At 42.0% G+C, this 14,407-nt stretch overlaps 1 protein-coding gene across 1 annotated transcript; it reads right to left on the bottom strand.

Annotated features, from left to right (window-relative positions):
• Positions 1-1,452: 1,452 nt before the first annotated feature.
• LOC100284611 (uncharacterized) lies at positions 1,453-7,482 on the bottom strand. Its single transcript, NM_001157506.2, has 7 exons — positions 7,080-7,482; positions 5,002-5,428; positions 4,756-4,841; positions 4,452-4,548; positions 4,291-4,362; positions 2,880-2,990; positions 1,453-2,133 (listed from the first exon to the last, which is right to left on the bottom strand). The coding sequence occupies exons 2-7, from the start codon at positions 5,422-5,424 to the stop codon at positions 1,846-1,848; spliced, it is 1,077 nt and encodes a 358-aa protein (NP_001150978.2). The 5' UTR covers positions 5,425-5,428; positions 7,080-7,482; the 3' UTR covers positions 1,453-1,845.
• Positions 7,483-14,407: the final 6,925 nt, after the last annotated feature.

Below are 14,407 nucleotides of genomic sequence, written 5' to 3'. Positions count from 1 at the left end.
GGACAAAGTGTGCACAAAAGACTCGTGTTGGTCTGTGAGGATGTTCTATAATCCTATAGGGCTGTCAGGAATAGTATCATCGGTCCAGGAGTGAACGGGGTGTTACATGAATCCATACAAAAAAACAAAAAATATACTCAACCATAACAGATGAGACAATTCCACAAACAAAAGCAAGAGGAAAGAGAAAATCGAGTTGCAAAATACCATGGACTGGGGTACCATTGAGGTACGAACGTCGGACATGACCCACCGGCGGGGAGGGAACAGGGTCATGACGAGGGACCAGACACGACCCACTGGCAGTGAGGAGCAGAGACAAGGAGAGGAGCTCTAGAAATGAGAGCAATGAGAGGGAGAGCCGACAAATGGAGACAAGGGACGATATAAATGGGGAACAGAGGCAAACCCTACACAAGGGATGGCACACGGGAGCCAGAAATGGCCATAGGATACATGCGTCCAACTAGGCTCAAAAAAATGTTTGATCCCTATGTGCTGTAGGGCGATATCACTAGGGTCAGGTTGCACTCATATGGCTAGGCCACGAGCACTAGACAAGCAACCAAACAGACAGATTTCATCGTAGCCTTTCTAGTTGGGAGGCAATGTTTGGATCCCTAGACTAAAGTTTAGTCTAGATTTTTGGATACCAATTAGGAGGACTAAACATACATTAATTATAAAACTAATTGCATGATCATGACTAATTCAACCTAATTAGTCAATGGTTAACACATTTTTACCGTAGCAAAATATGGGCTAATCACGATTACTAATTTGAAACGGAGGCAGTAGACACTACAACCGTCTCATTAGGGCTTGTTTGGATAATCTTGGATTGGAGTGGATTGGGGTGGTATAAAATGTATTGAAGTGTAATATGAACTAATTTCTCTTTCAATCCCTAAAATACACCTCAATCCACTTCAATCCCTCTTTATCCAAACAAGGTCTTAGGGAGGTGAACGGTTGGAAAAATCCCGTTCCGTTCCATATAGATTTCTATATTTGTCCCACTCGAATTCATATTTACGGGATGAGAAAAACGAAAATAGAACAAAAACAGTTTAGACCACATCCTAATAGTTTTCGTATATCCCATGTTAATATAGGATTATACCATATTTAAATATAGTATATCCTGTTTTTACGTGGCTAACGGTCCACTGCCCTGCCCACACAGTATATGCGGTCTTTTAGGCCAAACTGTTGGTGAAGCTGTACCAACCAAAGCCTGAATTGTAACTATCTTTGTCATCTGCAGAGATCAAAGTGGTTGATTTCTGATGGATTAACTGGTAGTCACCGAATTGAAATGTTGGCGGAGTAGAGTATCGCCATTTAATCATGTACTTACAGAAGTGGTGAACCCCCTGTTACTTTTCTATAAAGTCACTGCAAGTACTGATCCTTTATCATGTTACTGTTTCAAGTTTCGGACAGGAAAAAAAAACACAACCCAGTTTCCAATTCATAAGGATACCTGATTAAAAGTTCGAAACACGACCTGATCAAATTTTGCGACAACAATCAGAATCGCTTTGCCAATGTCCACAATAAGTTACAGCTCAGATACAATACATAGAACGCGCGAATGCCGCCACACAACGACAATATGTCACTCCAATATCCCATCAGCTGCCCACCCGCTTGGTTCTCACAGGACTGACTCGGTTACCCCCTTACAAAACCTTCAACAAATTTACAGGACGGGAACAGCGCAGGTCTCTGGTAGCCAGGTTCTTACAAGGACAATGCAAAAATAACACGAGGCCATCTTTTTGGTGATGTGAGGTATAAATTAAAATGAAAAATGGCATATGGGAGTGAATGCCTGATGAGTTAGGTTTGTACAGCGAAGTTCGCGGCGCTTGGCAGTCCCACTTTCTTCACGGAAGCCTTCAGGTCTTCCCTGGATTTGGTGACCCTGGATCTAGTAGCTGATCCAGCCTTTGAGGCGCTCTTTGGAGAACATTGTGCCTTGCTGCTAACATCTCTGGCGTTCCCAATGCTGTGGCGATGCAACCGGCAGCATACTGCACTGCCATTTCCTCCCTCTGGTGTATGAGGGGTTTCACTGCAGCTCTTTCTCCGTGTCAATTTTGGTGACTTGGCACGAGTTGGAGGCACCTGACAAAAGGCAAATAAATATATATATGAAGGCTCGCACTAGTACATGCTAAAAGCAGGAAAGCTTATACAGCTTTCCATTATTTAATCAACAGGCTAATATAAATTAATGTAAGAAGACATTTTAAACTCGTTCTATATATACAGCTTGTACTCCTTTTGGTGATTTATTGGAGTAGCAACATTACAAGTTTGTTCAGTGATAAAATTTTTACATTTCTTCTGACCAAGTCGATGAAGAAAATGGCATTCATTTGTTTTGCGAGAATCAAATGCAAAGACGCAACTGTGTCCAGGAAATTGAAATTTCAATTATGACCAGACACAAGGACAATAATGCCATATGCATTTGGAAACCCAGGAATCATGCTGTTTCAAGCATATTTCTCTTGGACAAAATATCAAAATACTATATGTTAATTTTGAGGTATATAAAAGAATCAGGAACATAAAGGAACAAAATAGGATAAGGATCCCCCTAACCTTGACGTAGTGTCTTGGCACCCAAAGAAAAGCAACATATACAAAGCAAAAACACAAAACTGGAGCTATAAAGATGAATTGATGCAGCACCAGAGCAATGAATATGAACTTATGAAAAAAATCTGAGTAATGATAAAGCAGAATAACTTATGAAACTAATTGAATACCTAAAAGATTCCTTCAGAATGTAAATACAGATTGAACAATGAAAAAAAACAGGTAACTGATTAAAATAACATAGCAGACAACAGGAAATACATTACCTTCTTAAGTTCAACCTTTGGTGGGGGTCCCTCTTGGTAGAAGCTTGGCATGGGTTTTGCTCGGACGACCAAGTTCTTCCTCAGTTGTCTTAGAGCTTCTTCTTCCTCTTCCTAGAAAAAAGGACAAGAGAAATAATGGCAATTTAGTGAACCCAAAAAGATTTAAACAAAAAGATCATAAAGCAGGCTTGGTAAGGAGAAGTTGTCATCTTGGTGGGCAGATAACAAAGCATTTTCATAAGTTAGACTATTGATAAAAACGCGAAAGTGTAATGTTGTTTACAAGAGGCATCAAATATGCATGTTCGAACGACACTGCAGAAGCAAGTTAGCACAATCAAGTGAGCTCTATGTGCAGTAACAAATACTAAGAATAAGCAGGCTTTAGATGCAAGCATCCTCAACAATTCTAATACCAGTATCCAGTAACTAAAGTTACCAGGCCTATAGTTTCCCCTCAATAAAAATATCAGATTTCTGGGACAAAATATTTATTAAAAAGACAAATCAATTCATGTACACAAGAAACAACTATAGTTTCATGAGCTTAAAGTTTAGTGCATGTGTTTATACAAGAAAAGGCTTGACCAACTTAACTATATTGTTTGGAAAAAGAAGCAACGTGCAAAACTATGTACAGTTGCTACTGTAGCAAATAAGAAAGCAAATGGACTAAAAGAGAGATAAACCTTTAGAAAAGTTCATTTCAAGGCTTCAAGCATATCCTAAGTTCCTAACTTGTTTTGTTTCTTGCATTTTACCGCACTAACCAAGCAAGATGGAAATAACCAAAAAAATGTTGTGCAGATCATTTCCAAAACCTCAAACAGATGGTATTTTGGTAAGTCAGAGACAAGATATAACTCATGTAAAACAAAAGTGAGCTCGATTAAGTTCAAAATATTACCGCAAACTGTGAAGGAATAAGGTAGGTTCAAGAAAATTAGTCCAAAAAAAGCGAAAAGGCCTCTAGTGTAATGGTTAAGACTTCCGAGTAGCACCTCCAGGTCCCAGGTTCGGTCCCCTCGGGGGCGAATTTCGGGCTTGGTTAAAAAAATCCCCTCGATGTGCCCCACCCGCTCCCAGGTTACGTCCTACGCGTCACTCTCCGGCTGGGTCGTTGCAGAGTGGGCGGTGAAGGCCCGCTAGTGATGGGGGCCAAGGTTCAGGGATTTTCTCGGCCGGGACCATGTTTCGGTCTCTTTTTAATACAATACCGGGAGAGCGGTCTTTCCCTCCCCGACCGAGTAAATTAGTCCAAAATTATAATTCCAGTACTTATAAGAATACAATTATAGTTTCCAATGTATTAGTAATTTTGCAAAAAAAAATGAGTGCTCTTCATGATGCCACAAACAAAACAGACACTAATATTCAGGCAATACCATAAAATAAACAGTAGCAGACTTACCCTCTTTCTGGCCTCTGCTTGGAGTTTCTCCTCTTCCAAAGCCTTGCGTTTTTCTTCTAATTTTGTGTAAAACTGAATAATCAACAAACGTTTGATTACTCAACTGACTCTTTAAAGCCAAATAGCAATCATGATTTTGCACCACGAAATTACATGTGTACCTCTCCTCTCTTCTCAGCACGATTAGCACAGACGAATGTAGGTGCAACAGCAACAGTTGTCTTCTTAGTTTTCCCAGCTCTTGCTGAAGTTACAGTTCTGTACACAGCTCAGGAAATTGGGGAATACAAATGAAGCAAACTTTTTTACTAAGTCAGTTATAAAGGTATAAAAAAGTGGCCATCCAAAATTTTATGGAGTTCATATGCATAAAAAACTAAATAAAAAGGAGACACTAAACAGACAGAACAATAAGATTCACATGAGAATTCAATGTGATCCATGTTTGAAAAGAAAAAAGGATACGAAGAAGTGACAGAATATGAGTCATCATCTTGACTGTGAGAAGTGTTGTCAGATTGGAGAGGCTTCCTGGGTGTGAATGATGGACTCTGCAAATCCACACAGTACAAAATTTGTCATTAAAGTTGCCTAGTTTCATGTCCAAAAGTTTGGCAGCGTAAGGCAAATAGAAGACTGTCTGAGAAACAAAGAGAAGTACATGAGGCCTAAAGGGTACAGTTCAAAGGAGGGTACAGATGACTACCAGACCTTCTTTGCCATGCTTCTTGGTGAGGAGCTACTTTTATCCGAAAGTTTTTCCCCGCTGCTGGTGGGATGAGGAATTCGAGCAATATTCCCTGCTCCAGATGATCTTCTTTCAGGTGCAACAGCGCATGGCTCAAGGACAGTATGGCCAGACCCTTGCTGTCTAGCTACTGCAGGCTTTGTTGGTGAATTGCTGACAGAAGATTCCTGCTGATGAATCAGCTTGAGCAGGTCTAGGTTTACAGACACATCTTCCTGGCCATTGCTGTCCATATGTGAGTTCACAGCATAAGGGTTCTCTTGCTTTCCTGAAGAATCTTCATCATGGCTGCCACTCACAACTTCCTCGTGACCAGCATTTCTGTTAGGTGGACATATAGCTACACAATCTGATTCTTCGTCAGTAGACATATCAATTTTCCCCATTGCACTGCATTTTTTAGAAAAAAACATATATAAATATTTGTATACTGCAGAATCCGCTGGAACCTGAAGGACCCTGAGTATCAAATCATAAAGAATTGCAAGACAATAATAGAGTCAAACAGGACTATAACATAGCACACCCATCAATTGTTTAGCTAATTATCTATATAAGCATATGCAGAAGGGCAGACCGGGTGCCATGGTGAGAGCTGAGCTGTCTCACTAAGTCACCAGGTCGTGAATTCGAAGCAGCATCTCCACATTTGCAGAGGAAGGCTTGCTTCGGTTTATCCCTTCCCCATACTCATGTGGGAGCCTCCGGCACTATGTCTGCCCTTTTATCTATATAAGCATATGCATTATCAATGGCATGCAAGCAACTAAGTGACTAACCTTACAAGTTACAACAAAGCAGAAAAATCTAATATGCTAAACTCCAACCAACAAATATAGAAGAATCATACTAAAATGGAGTTGTGTCATCTGATATTCCTGAAGTCCACATGTAACGAAGATTACACATGTGTTTCTTAAGTTCGAGTCAAGAGCTATTGCGTAAATCTGAAGAATTTATAGATTATTTTGGTAATCTGTCACTTAGAAGCTTCACATTTAATGCATTGTTGTAAACCTTGAGAGGCCAATTTGTTTGCTTGTTGACCTTCAATCGAAAGTTTCCAAATATATAAGTTTACTGAAATGCCAGCCTGGCAAACTCCTAAAAGATGAATCCCAACATAGCTCCAACTTGGCCATGTTCACGACAAGAGTTACATTCCGATTTCTTCAAACAATGCACAAAGCCACAATGTTTATTTGCATGTTCAAGATTGCGGAGCGCATTTATCATGAACTTCACCAGGCAATAAACACCAGCAAAATTTGAATATTTTGTCGCATATACAAAACCCGCCAGAAGAGATACAGGATTTGTAGCAGGAGCCCTTACATCATGGCCACTAAGACAAACTAATAAAACATTCACAGCGCATAGCTTAGAATCAGCAAACCCTAACAAATTTGAAAATTCTGCACGACGTGACATATGAAATATAAAATTGATCACCGCCAAGCTCAACGGCACAACTAGAAACACTAAAAAAAACTCGTCGCAATCATAGCACGCCCATTGGGCAACCATTGCACAAGAACAGGAGTGCACGACCTTGGATAATCGGTCAACACCTCTATTCGGCAATATATTTAAGGATCCACGTATAATGCCTTATCCAATGATTCGCAGCGAAGCCAATTCATTACCCAGTTAATGCCTTCCACGCAAGCTACAAACGGATACCGGCATTCCTAGCACCATTAGTTTAGAGAAAACCAGGCATTTGAGCTACCACGCGACGAGGAACCATTCATTCGAGAGCCGCGGGCTTTCCCACACCCACACGCGCGCGAAACCCTAATCCGCGTGTACCATCCCGAAACTCACCCGAAAATATAGCGCGAATCACCGAAACCATCCCCACGAATCTACCCAGCAAACCACCCGGATCCACCACGCAGCTCAGAAACCCAGGTGCAAGGCGCAACCACCGAAGCCAAGCCCCCCCCCCCCCCCCCCCCCCCCCCCCCCCCCACACACACACACACACAACGGCCAGCAGAACAGGATAACAGCAGAGGAGAGAAGGCAACGCCATTACATGTTCCCGGCCACCTTGCCGGGCAGATCCCAGCGCCGCCTCGCCGCGGCCTCGGGGTCCCCGCCCCCGCCGATGGCCTCCGCCGCGGCCGCCGTGGTGCCGGTCGGTCGGGACCGTCAGCTCCCCGCGCCGCGCACCTCCTGCTCCCGCCGACTGAGACAGCGGAGGCGGCCGCCGACCCCAACCCGCCTCGCTTCCCTCGCCCCAGCACCGGCCACCGCGCCTCGCTTCGCGCAGAGGAGAGCAGTCCTCTGCCTGCAGGCTGCGTGCGCTGCGCTCGTGTGTGTGTGTCTGGGCGCGGGGCGGTCGGCTGTTTGTGGGGGCGAGGCAGCGAGGGGGCGCGGTGGGCCCGGCGGTGAGGGTACCGCCCGGGGCCGCGGGCGGAGGTGAGGAGGGTGCGTCTGGGACAATGAGGTGTGAAGGTGAGGCCCGCGGCCCGAGGGTGCCGTGCAGCGACTGCGAGGGGGGGGGAGGCAGGGGCAGGGCCCCGGGCTGTGGATGATTTTTGACCAGCCACGTGGAAATTATAGGTTAGTTAGCGCAATTTTCTGTAATAATAATGGACAAAACTGTTGCCTGGGAGACAATGGACACGAGATTTCCCCTATTCTTACACTGTAACGTGATGATTATTATATATAGTGTTTCTTTGTTGCGAGGGAGATATATATTGTCTAGCGTGGAGTGAGCCTGATGCGTCAGCGGCAACGAAAACTGACGTCTCAACTTACTGGTAGTAGTGTTGCATGCCTGCGCTGCGTTGCATTCATTTTTTTGTGGTGGTTGCTGCGCAGTGCGCAGGACCATGCCACACTTGTGCGCTCGTGTGTTGTTCTTTTTTTTTAGGTGATGTGTCTCGTAGGTCCATCTGTGGTGCGTTCTGGCACATGGAAAGTGTTTTATTTTTGTCAAGTGTGCATGCTTGGCATCAAATTAAAACAAAGTTTTTATTATCTTCGCTAGTACATGTGCATCCAAAGGCAATGGTCGCTAGCATTATAATATACTCCCTCCTAGCATTTTAATTGATTCATACAATACCTAATATATGTGTTTTGTATATATATTTAGATTCGTAATTATTTGAGATCTTCTTAGCGGGTACGGGTTATCCGACGAGTAAAATTACCCGCGCGGAGGTATGGGTATGTGTAAGATTTTACATCCGCGAACGTATATAGGTAACTCGATGTGTATGATTTTTAGTTATGGGTACGTGTATGGAATGCTACTACCCAACTTACCATCTCTAGCTCCTGATGTCAAGGTTGGAGCCACTGTTAAGGATTTCGTGGGTAGTCGGCCTAACATGAGGCTAAGGCCCACTATATGGAGTCATGACCAGACCAGGCTCGCCTCCTGGCCTGGGTCACTGTCTCCATCAAGCACCATAAAGGGAGGAATCAACAACCTCATCTGTAGGTCTGTGATCCTGCTAATAGGACCTGGACCTCCTTGTGACCCATCGGATCCCCGAACAAAGGAGCCGGGAGGGAACATAAAGCCCCGGAGGAGAAGGCGCTCTCCGGTTACAACACCAAGTCTTCATAACGGCTCCGGGCATGAAAGATACAATCCAGACCTCAGGCCAGGTGAGGTTCAGAAGTCACTACGTGTCCAGGCAAGGGTTGTAGTAGCCCGGATCCCCTCAGGTATGGCTCGATCCCATGGTCAGGAAAGACTTGGGAAACAGTGTCACCACTTATCCCTAGGTCTGTCCCTCACCTAGGCAGGGGTCTGGTGCTAACACGTGGCCAGACGCCCCTAGTGTAAGCCATCAGACGATGTCTGATGAAAGCCTCTGACATAAGGGCCCACCAGCATTGAGTACATTTGGGACGCATACTTGCCCGCATAAGTAGCAGGTAGCGTGCCCCTTGCGTTAAATGCATGTTGCGTCTCAGGTCTATAACATGTTTATTTTACTGTTATCCGCACATTATCGAGGCAAGGACATTGATCCAATGCGTCGTTTGGGTGCGCTTCATTATGACTTCCATTGTGTCTCGTGTGTTACTAAGGTATGAAGGGGCGGACGAAGAAGACTAGACGACACCATCCATTACACTCTACGCACGACATCGTACCAGGCTACGCCGCAACCTACACCAAGGCATGTGCTCCGAATAGACGGGACAAGGTGGCAGGATAAGGACGTTCGAAGATCGTGCAGTACCCAAGAACGGGTACGAACTCAAGAAGACCTAGCATTGTCAGCGCTATCTAGTTGTTTACCGTTCCATATTGTAAACTCTCCTAGGCGCACCTGTCAGGGCCTGAACTCCCTGGTAATGTACCTTCCTTAGACTATAAAAGTGAGAGCACTCGCTTCGTGGTAGAGGGAGGTCAACTTAGACTCAGACCTTCAACTCCCCAGTACTCAAGCAATACAAACACAAAATAGATGTAGAGTAATACGCTCTGGCGACTTGAACCACTCTAAACCCTTATGTTCTTGTGTTCATCTAGAAGGTCGGGCAATCACCTAAGCCTACTCCTCATCCGAGGATTAGGGCGGGTGCACTCCGCCACCCGATCGGAGGATTCTCGCCTCCGACAATGCTCAACTAGTATATTACATTTATTAGAATTTTAATATACTTTTATGTAAAGGCAATAAAAATAATTAGAGGTATCAGATAGCCCAAGGCTTATATGCATCCCTGTCCATCGTATATATTGGCCAATAAGGATAAGATAGCATATCTTTCTTTGCTCCTTTAAAACACGAATTTCGTGCATCGTGCGTCACACATTTTTTTCTCCATTGTGTTTTCCATAATTCATTACCTTTTAGATGAGTCGTGAGAAAATACCAACACCAACATGATGTGAAGCCTAGGGTACGGTCGTCTTTGTGGGCGTGCGAGCTGTGCGTCCTCGCAGGGCCCAAAATCTACAATAATCCATATAGAGATTATAGATAGAAATATTATTTTTGCGTAAAATATTTGCTAAAATATACCCTAGAATCGCAAAAAATGTTGAAATCGATATGTTCTCATTGTTGATCAAACTATTTCTTATATTCACTTATAAGAAGATTTAAATAGTATCAAGGTTATTAAAAAATATTTAGTTTCTTATTTATCTCCCGCGTTGCAGTCACTAGATAAAAAGTGTTTGAAATCTTGTTGTCACCATCTTAAGATGCAATTAAAAGAGACGGACAATAGGATTTAAAGCAAGTGACCAATGCGTGGAGTTGAGTTTTCTTTAATATATTATTCTACAAAAGAGTTGTCTCGTAATATTCTAAATTTTGTAAAGCGGAAGGGCAAAATTGAGTAAAAATCGTGATTAATGGTAAAAATAGAAAAACAATAGGACCAAGGATTTTATTTTAAATACTTCTTTATATTTTTTGGTATCTTTTGCACAAGACCTCTCAACTTGACGGGACGCCCTGCCTAGGGTTGGATATCGAGCTAGCTCATTAAACTAACGAGCTAACTCTGTTTGGCTCGTTTACGAGCTTGAGGTGGCTCATTTAGCTCGCGAGCCAGAGCAGAAAAATAATATGTATATAATCATTAATTTCTAGTTAATTTAAAACTAATTTAACAATAGAAAATAGTAATTATACTCATAGTTTCATAGACCACATCAATGTAACATTAAATTAACACAACTCACCACTCATCACAATTCACACACATGTTCATCAGTTTAACCCACAGTTATATTTGCATAAACCAATTTAACACAGACACAGTTCATCAGTCATTAGTTTAACTCATAGGCGTAGACACCCCACATACATATAACATGTTCATCAGTTGTTATGTAAATGATATGTGTATAGTTTTTTCTGAAATGTGGTAGCTCATTAAAAACCCGAGTTGGCTCATTAGTGAACCAAGCTATGATGTCAACTCAGCTCATGAAAAAATCCAAACAAGCCGAGCTTAAACTCAAGACCAGGTTGTCCCCATTGCAACCACTGCTTAGGAGAAGACGAATGCCACACAGAGAACTTTTAAGAGTTCTAAGACTTCGAGGATTTCTAAACTATATTAGTGGCAAACCCTTAGTCAGTTGTCTGTGAAGGCCTTATCCTTACTGTGTTTCGCTTTAGCACTTTGATTATTGTTTAAGTTAATGACTATGTGGATGTCTCTAACATCATGATGTAATAAAGTAATACTTCTTTATGTTATTTTTCGAGCACTGTGTGATGATGTCCAGTTATGTAATCATTGTGTACGTGAATTTTCTGATCCTGGCACGTACATGGTTCACTAAATATCCATGATCCTCGGAACATGGATTGAAATGTTGCATACAATGCTTATTTATCATACTTTGATCATGAAAAGTTCTTTCAATTGATACAATTTCAATTTTCCATACTTTGCTTGTACCAATATTAAATATATAGAACTTACTCCCTAGGCCTCAAAAGTACAAGCGTATGTGTTAAACAAGTATTCATCACTTGTGTGCATATATTTACGGGGAGAATGTAATATACTTTGAATCTTTGAGACTAACATTATTTTCAAGTCTATTATGTGTGTAGCCTCAAATTGAAATTGAAATGGAACAAACGGGCAAATAAAAGCAAATGCACTTTAAATTTGATTAGTATCAAAGATACTTTGCTCCAATTACAATTTTCATAGCCATATCATAGTAATAAAGGCGTTTAGAGTTTTTTGTTTCTGGTGTTCAATGTCAAATGATGAGATCTCATCATTCGACCACTACAAAAGGATAGCAAACCATTAATTTTTAGATTTTTTTTTCAAACATCTTGTGATAACCTCTTGATATCTATGAGGAGATAGGGAGAATTCCTATAGAAAATATTTACAAAAGGGAAATTTTGGCCAAAGCAAAAGTATGAAAAGTGGGAGATTTCTCAAAGATAGGAAGAATTTGCCAAAAGGGGGAGCATTTTCAAAACAAAGGAATTTATTTGACCAAAGCAAAATATTTACCGAAGGGGAAGTATTTTCAAAACAAAAGTTCTTGTGGCTATTTGAGTGGTTGGACTATAAATACATCTCCAACCAGCTCATTCAATAGACAAAAGATGAACAATAATTCAAATACACTAGAGCAACACTCCCAAAGAGATCAAAGGCCGCCAAGTACACAAAAGAGAGAATTGAGCATAGAGATAGCCATTCTTGTGTGAATTATGGTAGAGCCTTGTGAGAGTGCTAAAGAGGAGTTTGTGTTGCGTATTTTGAGTCTTGGTGCATGGTACCCATCAATTGTAAAGCTAGCAGGAGCCTTCAACGTGCAAAGTGTCTTTGCGGAGACTTTGGTGTCGATTAAGATAAGAGAAGGAAACTCAAGTTTGATCTTGGTGATCACTCGAGTGAGGAAAGGATCGAGAGAAACCTAGTCCTAAGTGGACTCCTAGCTCAATGAAGACATAGGTTTTGTTGTGAAACCGAACTCTAATAAACAAATTGCAATGTCCTTGTGTTCTTGTGATTAAAATTTGTTTTCTTCTCTCCTCCTTTAAGTTCTTCTGCAATTGATTTTCGTTATACATTCTCTCGTTGCTCTCGGTCTTAATTCCTCACATTCAAGAAAGCAACATACGTAAGTAGAACTTATCCCTTTTTTCTCCGGACAAACCGTATTATGTTCCGACCTATAATTGGGATCAAGTTTTGTATTTAATTGATAAATTTTAGGTTTCGTCTATTCATCCCCACTATAGACGACTTTCACAAGGCATGTGGGAGTTGGGAGGTGACAGTGAACTAGGCGCTGGGGAGTAGGGCTAGGATTGCCCGAGGAGCTCCTCAGGTCACCATAGAGAACTCACATGCGGACTTAAAAACCGCTCCGCGCCCCGGTGCTCCTCGGGTCTCTAAACTCGTAGACCCGAGGGGGAAACTAGAGCCACCCCGCCCTCACCGGTACGGCAACCCGTGGGGATCCACCCTGAGCATGCCCCGCATCCAACCCTAATCACGTTAGGGCCACCAATGACATGATATTTGGGTGGTATGACCTGTACTTGGTAGCGATGATGGCTCGGCCAATGGTCACTGCCCTGCTTAGAGATGGCAACGGGTACAAACCCGCCAGGTTTTGCTATCCCAAACCCGTGAAAAATATTTACGACCATTAAAAAACTCGTACCCATGACAGGTTTGAAATTTTGCCCAAACCCGTACCCATCGGGTTAACGGGTACCCACGGGTTACCCGCGGGTTTTATCTCCAATATACTCATTCTTTTTATAATCAATAAGTATCATAATGATTAATGAGATCATGGTCCAAAATTTATGTAATGAACAACGAGTTCATGATTTGGTATAAAAAATATTAGTAGAGAGAATTAAATACAAATAATAAGTTGTATAATCAAGTTACCTTGCACTAAGTTATACATCCACCACATATATAACACTAGTAATAACTATAATAGCAAGCAAGCAACACTCTCACCAACTACTTATACATTCACTATTTGATAAAAATTAGGAAGTAAATAGGTAGATAACAAGTTTGTTGTTCGTTTATAAAATAAAATGATAATATGCACTAGGTTTGGTCGGGTTTAAAAAAACCCACGGGTTCACGGGTTTGGGTACTACTGGAACAAACCCGTACCAATGAACCCGTCGGGTATACATTTTTGCCCATTAACAAACCCATGGGTATGAAAATTGACCCAAACACGTACCCTAATGGGGTAAAAACCCATCGGGTTTCGGGTTTCGGGTACCCATTGCCATCTCTAGCCCTGCCCTGATGTTAGAGATGGCAATGGGTAGCCATGACCCGATATTCGATAGATATTTACTCCATTAATATATATATAGGCTAAATATTCTACCTATGTGTCTTTTATTGGAGAAAAACATTCAACTAATGGGTAAATAGGTATTAGAATGTTCTGCCCTCATCCGTACATATTAACCATGGGTATAGATACCCAGTACAAACTTGGTCAAAAAACATAAACTTGAGCACTTGGCCTAGACCAAAACAAATGAAAACCCTAGCTATATAACCTCTAAACAGATTTTATAGTTGTTTCTTGTGCAACTATGTAATTAGATATTGTTTCTACATATCTAAGTCCATGCAGTTTGATTCTTGCAGCCTCGTGTGTCTATAATATTAGAAATCAAATGGTGTGATGCTTAATTATGGCACATGGTTTATTTAAACTAGATGTTTAGTAGCTAGTTGTCGGGTACCGTAATTAGGGGTACCCCCAACACTGCTAAACACGGCTGGTAACCACCATCAACACAAACCACAAAGACTGATGGGCACGATTCAGGCTAAGGCTTCGTCTACCCAAGGGACGCGATCTCGCCTCGCCCGAGCCCAGCCTCGGGCGGGAAC

Source organism: Zea mays, chromosome 7 (assembly GCF_902167145.1).
Source record: "Zea mays cultivar B73 chromosome 7, Zm-B73-REFERENCE-NAM-5.0, whole genome shotgun sequence".
In the NCBI taxonomy this organism is placed as follows: Eukaryota; Viridiplantae; Streptophyta; class Magnoliopsida; order Poales; family Poaceae; genus Zea; species Zea mays.
Note: the sequence above shows the minus strand (reverse complement) of the source record. Positions and strands in the feature narration are given on the sequence as shown.

Bases quoted from the DNA above. Each gene is read 5' to 3' on its own strand.
- LOC100284611 (NM_001157506.2), bottom strand. From the start codon at position 5,424: ATGGGGAAAATTGATATGTCTACTGACGAAGAATCAGATTGTGTAGCT. The intron at 4,549-4,755 runs GTATCCTTTTTT...AGCTGTGTACAG, and splicing joins TCATATTCTGTCACTTCTTC to AACTGTAACTTCAGCAAGAG. The intron at 4,363-4,451 runs GTACACATGTAA...TTGATTATTCAG, and splicing joins GTGCTGAGAAGAGAGGAGAG to TTTTACACAAAATTAGAAGA.